The 7,039-nt window shown below is 34.0% G+C and overlaps 1 protein-coding gene across 5 annotated transcripts in view; it reads left to right on the forward strand.

Annotated features, from left to right (window-relative positions):
• Window positions 1-6,354, forward strand: part of SREK1 (splicing regulatory glutamic acid and lysine rich protein 1) — a 44,068-nt gene extending 37,714 nt beyond the window's left edge. For 4 of the 5 annotated variants that reach the window (XM_020910377.2, XM_070476764.1, XM_070476763.1 and 1 more), the window contains 2 exons: window positions 3,222-3,366; window positions 4,419-6,354. In XM_020910377.2, the coding sequence (XP_020766036.1) occupies window positions 3,222-3,366; window positions 4,419-4,568 (295 nt within the window). In that variant the 3' untranslated portion in view covers window positions 4,569-6,354. The remainder of the gene's footprint in view (window positions 1-3,221; window positions 3,367-4,418) is intronic. The other variant, XM_020910378.2, reaches the window with a different exon arrangement.
• The last annotated feature ends 685 nt before the right edge of the window (window positions 6,355-7,039 follow it).

Raw genomic sequence — 7,039 nt, forward strand, 5'->3', positions numbered from 1 at the left:
AGCTTTCTCATTTCTCTCTTTTTGAGCTTTTTTGATCATTCTTGTGTGTTTATTTTTCTGTTTGAGCTTAATGGTTAGTTTGACTGTGTTCTAGAAGTAAAACCTACCGATAATTTGTGTTATAGTATTATTAAATTTATTAATGGGGAAATTGATGAATAGATTTATTAATAAATAAAACTTTATGAAGGTGAGTCTTTCTCTCCAGGAACATGGTTATTCAGGCCATCCTTAGTGTTTTTCATGAATGTTTCTGTGTTTATTTCAAACAGATTTTATGCATTTTCAAGGTCTAATTTTAGATATATGTTGCTTTTTTGTTCTTGTAAATGAAGTCTTTCATTATGTCATATAATTGGAGATTAGGTTTATACATGGGAAGGTTAGTGATTTCTGTATATGTATTTTTTCATCCCACTATCTTGCTAATGGGTCATAGTTTTTCAATTGGTTTTCCAGGTAGAGAAAAGAGAAATTTATAAAAAGTTTTGCCCAGAGTAGAAGGAACATGTTCCCCAGCAGAGATCTTTTGTTTATTTGTTTGTGGGTTATTATTTTTAGATGAGAATAAAAGGAAGGTGTAGGATATTGAGGAGGGGGGCAAATTTTTAAAAAATTCTTCACTATAATAAAAATAAATGGAAAAAAAATACTTTGCTCACGAAAGTAAAAACTTTTATCAACTGTAAGCTCTAATTAGACAAAAAGATATATTTAGAGCATTTCACTTCCTTCAGGATTTCTTCTACTTTAACATCCACTTTCTATAAGTGATAAATTATTTTATCCTTCTTTGTGTTTCTTTTTTTGCAAAATTAAGCAGATACATGTATTTGAATTTTCCCTTGTCTTCCAAAAGGTAGCGTTTACTATATATACTCTGTGTGTGTGTGTGTGTGTGTGTGTGTGTGTGTGGTCAGTGACTCTCTACCCAATGTCAGATCCATTTTGACTTAAAATTTCTTAAATTGAGAAGTAATTTACATAACATAAAATTCACCCTTTTAAATGTACATTTCTGTGATGTTTAGTAATTTTTGTTGCATTTTTCTCAAGAGTTCACAATTTTGTGCAGCCATCACTGCTAGTTCCAGAACATTTTTTTCACTTCAGAAGAAAGCTTGTACCCATTAGCAGTTACTCTCCATGGCTCCAGACAGCCACTAATCTGCTTCTTGTCTCTGGATTGCCTATTATGGCCGTTTCATATAGACTCACAGTATGTGTGGTTTTGTATCTGACTTCTTTGATTGAATGTAATGTTTTCAAGGTTCATACATATTATAGCATGAATCAGTACTTCATTCCTTTTTAATGGATGAGTACTATTCCAATAAATGGATAAAACCAGGTTTTGTTATTTAACCATTAATTAGTTGATGGACATTTAGTAGTAGTTCCGGGTTTTTTGCTATTGTAAATAATGCTGCTGTGAACATTTGTGTACAGGTATTTGTTTATTGATGGCTGCTCTGGGTCTTCGTTGCTCTGCTTGGGCTTCCTTTCGCTGGGGAGAGTGGCAGCTGCCCTCCAGTGGCAGTGCGTGGGCTTTTCATGGTGGTGGCGTCTCTCGTTGCGGGGCACAGCTCTCGGTTTGCAGCTTCAGTAACTGCAGCGTGCAGTCTCAGCAGTGCTGGCACCTGGCTTAGATGCTCCACAATGTTGTAGGATCTTCCTGGACGAGGGATCAAATCCATGTCCCCTGCATTGGCAGGCAAATTCTTACCCACTGTACCACCAAGAAAAGTTCTGCTTACTGTAGTTTTGTAATAAGTTTTAACATCAGGAACTGTCTTCGGATTTTGTTGTTAAAGATGGTTTTGGCTATTTGATGTCCCTGGAGAGTCTGTATGATTTTTAGGATGGGCTTTTTCTATTTCTGCTAACAATGCTGATGCGATTTAGATGGGGATTGCAATAAATTTGTAGATTACGTTGAATGCTGTTGTTACCTTAACTCTATTTAAAAGTCTTCTGATTCACGAACATGGTTCGTATTTCCATTTTATTTATGCATTTATTTCTTTTGGCAAATTTTTTACCCTTTTGGTTAAATATTTTGCTAAGGAATCTCGTTCTTTTTGCAGTTGTTTGCTTGACTTTTAAGAGCTATATGTAAAGATAAACACATATACATAAGTATGTTATGAATCTATTTTTTTTGGTTTGTCATTTTTCTTTTGGATGTGCTAGCAGTGTGTTTTTGCTTTGCTTTGCAAAGGTTTATGTAGGCATATGTATGAATCTTCTATTGTACTTGGAATTTTAGTTATGGTTAAAAAATCTTCCCTTTCATTCAAATTAGAAATTCACTTATGTTTGCTTGTAGTACTTGTATTATTTCATTTAAAAAATTTAGGTCTCTAATCCATTTGGATTTATATATGTGAATGAGATATGGACCCACTTTTATCACTTTCTGAATAATAATCCAGTTGTACCCAGGTCTTTTATTTATAAAAGACCATCTTTTCCTCTATGATTTGAGATGCTTTATTCAATTTTTATATGTACTTGGGTCTGTTTCTTAAGTGTTTTTATTCGTTTACCTGGTCTTTGTATTTATTTTTAAGCTACTCATAATTAAGACAATTCTATATTAGGGTTAATTATTTTGAGTTGAAGATGTCTTGTTATGCTTCTGATATGAAGTGCCTCATTTTTTCCCCTCTGATTTTAAGGATATGTTGTTTTTGCAAATGGAACGCCTTCTGTCTATTTTCTGCTTAACTTTTCCTCTTGAATTGGTGGGTGGGACTTTGTGAATGAGAGGAGGGCACATGGTGTCATTGATGATTTGAAGTTCAGGTTTTTGTAAGTCATGATCTTGCCTGAGAAGTCATTCAGCCTTATCTGATTATTTTATCTTTTTTATTATTTTCTGCTTATTCATTTTTTGCTTTGAAAAAAATGGGTAAAAGCATTATGTATTTGATTTTGTTTTATCCTAATTACAGTAGATAAATAAACCTTGAATGTTTAAAAACTAAGAAACTGGTAATACAAAATTGTGCCTCTGCAGAAATGATTGTGTGTCTTTAAAAAGTTAACTGGCTGTGGGATTGAGTTGGTGAGTTTCAGGACTCATTTATGTTGCTTGGTCTACCAGGTTACTGTTATGCTTGTTACCATGCGTTATTATTAGATTAGAGTATTTAGTTAACAGTATACTGGGTGTTTACTTTTTAAGATGTTAACTGACATTATTAATACTCTTACAGCAGAAATAAGAAGGATAAAAAGAGAGAAAAAGAAAGGGACCACATCAGTGAAAGAAGAGAGAGAGAACGTTCAGCTTCTACAAGAAAGAGCTCTAATGACAGAGAAGGGAAGGACAAGGTAGAGAAGAACAATACTTCACTTAAAGTAAGCAAGTCTTTGCATGTTTAGGGTTTAAATAATTAATATGAGATTGTTCTTTATTTCATAGAGGTAGTAACTTTAGACAAAGCTCCTTGAAGGCAGCAGTGTTTCTGGTACTACTTGTTTAATCTTTGTTTTATCAGTAGTTTTTTCACCTAGGTTTTGAAGATAAGAACTAATTAATGTTTACTAGTATAAACAATTGCACAGAATGGCATACAATAAAAATTTTAACAGTGTACAGGAATATTTCTATTTGCTGCCATTTTCCTCACTGTGTTTGTTTTAGCAAATTTGACAGATGATGTTATCATTGGTTTTGTGATAATATACCAATTGTTAGGTTTGTTGAGTTAGAATAATTAATAGAAACCAAATTCCATCAAGTAAGGATTTTTTGGGGGAGAGGGGGATAAATATTGTAAATACTTGTGAAATAGGTTATTTTCCTTATGCTGGTAAGTAATATTTGTGTTTTATGAGTTCTGGAGCTTTCATCTTACAGTTTTATTTATTGCCATACTGCTAGAAGTTTATCATCATTGTCAGTAACATTGATAATATCTCCTGAACACTTGATACATTCCAGACACTGTTCCACATGTCCTCTTTAATTCTCGGTTAAGGACTGAATTTGGACCGTTCTTGAACAGTCTTTGGTAGGAAGAATAGTTCCTTTTCTACATTCCCTTGTTTTTGCTTATTTGGTATCCAGATTACATCTATCCTGGCCTCTATGGGAATGAATTATTTTACCTTCAGCAGATCTCTTCCACTTTTTCAAGTCAGGCAGCAATGTTCGTTGAATTCTTCTGTAGAATTTCTGTGTACCTATTTTATTCTACCTTAGACTCCATGGATTGTCCCATTTTAGAAGTACAAAGGACATATCAATACATGTTTGCATATACTATTTATTTGAAAAGGTAAATGGGGAAGATACCCAGTTTGACTAATTCACAAAAGGTAAAGTTACGTATTTTAGCTAGAACTAGATGTAACAGCTGGCAGCTCTTGAGAAAAATATTAAATGTTTACCTAAATACTCATTGTAGGAGAAGGAGCACAATAAAGAACCAGATTCAAGTGTGGGCAAAGAAGCAGAAGACAAGGATGCACCAAGGACTGAGGAAAGCAAAGTGCAGCAGAATGGGAGTTGTCAGCCCAACGAGGAAAACCTCTCTGCCAAAGCGGAAGCGGTATAGGCCCGGCAGACGCACCTGAACACACGCTGGGATAGAATCCAGAGCTTTTCATTCTCTCAACAAGATGTTAGACTGGAGACACCCAGTAGAACATAAAGATACGAGCTAACGGCTTTTCTAGTTGTTAGGTGACTTTGTGGCCATCTTGTTACTGAGTAAGAAAACAAAGCATGGACATCATGAAAATAACAGGTGTGACCCAAACTCCTCATCTTCTGAAATCTGTGCATCTCCATGGTGGCTGACACAGGTGTCATGTGGTTTGTTAGTGTTTGCCAAGAACTGTTACAAATAAATGGGACATTAAAGATCTAAATTTGTTATAGTATCCTTGAAGACTGGAGATAAGCTTTGGAGGCTCTTTTAAGAAATGCTAGAAACTGATTTTGTATTATTTTACTTTTTTTTAAATTTCAATATATACAGATTGATAATGTGCTTGAAATCGGTGCAAATATGTACACACCCTTGTAAGTGCAGAGTTTGTAAGAAGTTTTAACATTTACTTCACAGGATTTATAGTGATTGTGTTAAATTCTCACTATTGTGTTTTCTTTTGCTGGCAGTTTAGGACAGTGGTTTTTCTTTAAAATAATTTTACAGATTAAAGTTGCTTAAATAAGTGGATTACAAACCAACTGACAATGCATGCTACTGTTCTCTTTTTAAAGGAAGAACAACTGTGTTGAATACTAATGACATATTAGTATTCAGTGTTTAGAATCATTGGGTCTCCCCACATAGTAAGCATTTCTTTTTGAACTTTCTTGACATTTCCGAGCTTATTATGAACAATATTGCAGTGTGTGTTGTCAGCTGTAGGTGGTAAGGTGCCATTTATAAAAAGAAAGCTGGGTTTTCAAAATGGGCTATGGGAGCACAAGCTGAAGCTTTAGTGCCTTCTACAATGTGGTATACTGTTTTCTAGAATTTTATATGAGCAGGTCATTCTCAATTCATATGGAATTTAGATGGGTATTCCATTCCCTCCCATAGAAAAGTGTGAAAGTGATATGTCAGAAGAGCTTCTTACTTACCTAATATGAGAGGGAAGTCTGTTTTTAAGAATGACTTTAGCGCTTAAACAACAGTGCAGTTTTGGGACCATCAGTTTTATACTGTGATAATTGAAAATGAAGCAGCATGTTCTTATTTTACTTAAAGCAAGACCCTTTAGTTGTCTACATTGGATGGCCTTAATTATTACCTCTCAATCATCTTCTCATAAATGATGTGCTGAAATTGTGCTTAAGGAGAGTACATGCGGTTATTTGTTTTATGTGTAAAGTATGTTTACTTAAGCTTAAAATATAGGTCATCCTACATTGTTAGGCACACTTTTTGCAGAAAGTATGCAAGTAGTAAAATGACAACATTGCTAATACTTTCCCCCAAACCACAACTTATATTTCAGAACTCTTTTCATTGTTATATTTCCAAAAGTTATGCCTTTTAATTAGCATGTTACTTAAAAAAAATCAAGTATAATTATTTTAATGCAGTCTAATACAATCAAATTACTCAGTTGCCTTACCTCATGGGAAGAGTACTTATGGATTTAAAGAGCTGAGTAACACATCAGTTACTTGGTTTCAACTTGAGTTTTCTTTTAATGTTAATACTATTGAAACTTAAGTATTTGGCGGAGAATGGAAGGAATTGCCCTAATTGCAAATAATGAAGCCTGGTTTGATTATGAAGCTGCTTAACTACTCTTCATGTGTTCACAATTACTGTGTTTTTTTTTTCTCTTTGTCACTATGTACATTAAAATTTTTGAAAATGCTTTACTATGTAAAGTATAGATGGTCATTTTAATCATTCAACCACATACGGTTGGCTGGTAAACAGCTTATTTTGATACAGGAATGCTTGGGTGCATATGGAAAGATTGAAGGAGTGTGTGTCTTGCATCAAAGCTTCTTATTTATGATATGTAAGTAGAATAGAACAAATGTTGTTTGAATCTTTGTTATTTTTAGTACCATTTCTCTAATAAAGCTAAGTATTTTAGAGGAAAATATTTGTTTATGCATTTCAAAACAGCATCTTAGGTTTATCCTGTTCTTGTTTTAGTTGGCATAGCTATGGAGATTGTTTTGGTATGCATGTTTGTGTGGTGTCTATAAAGCAGTCATTTAAAGTTTTGAGTATTTTCTTGTACTCTGTACAATGTTTGGTTTGTTGGTAATTAACATATGTAATTTGGTTCCTGGTGCCAATTATTGTTCTTCCTGATGATATTTATTCAGCTTTAAGATAACCATACTAATCTTAAAAGACACTGATTTATAAAAATTGGGCATGAGTAGGAATACCAGAGGCCCAGAGAACGTGAAGTCATTTTCTTAAACAGGCTTAGGGAAGCAAAACTTTCTAGGGGTCTAGAGGTAAGGAAGGGAGGGTGACAGGGGAGAGAGAGAGAGAGAGAGAGAGAGTGTGTGTGTGAGTGAAAAAGATTTTCTCTTTGT

The sequence above is a fragment of the Odocoileus virginianus genome, chromosome 14 (assembly GCF_023699985.2).
Source record: "Odocoileus virginianus isolate 20LAN1187 ecotype Illinois chromosome 14, Ovbor_1.2, whole genome shotgun sequence".
Classification (NCBI taxonomy): domain Eukaryota; kingdom Metazoa; phylum Chordata; class Mammalia; order Artiodactyla; family Cervidae; genus Odocoileus; species Odocoileus virginianus.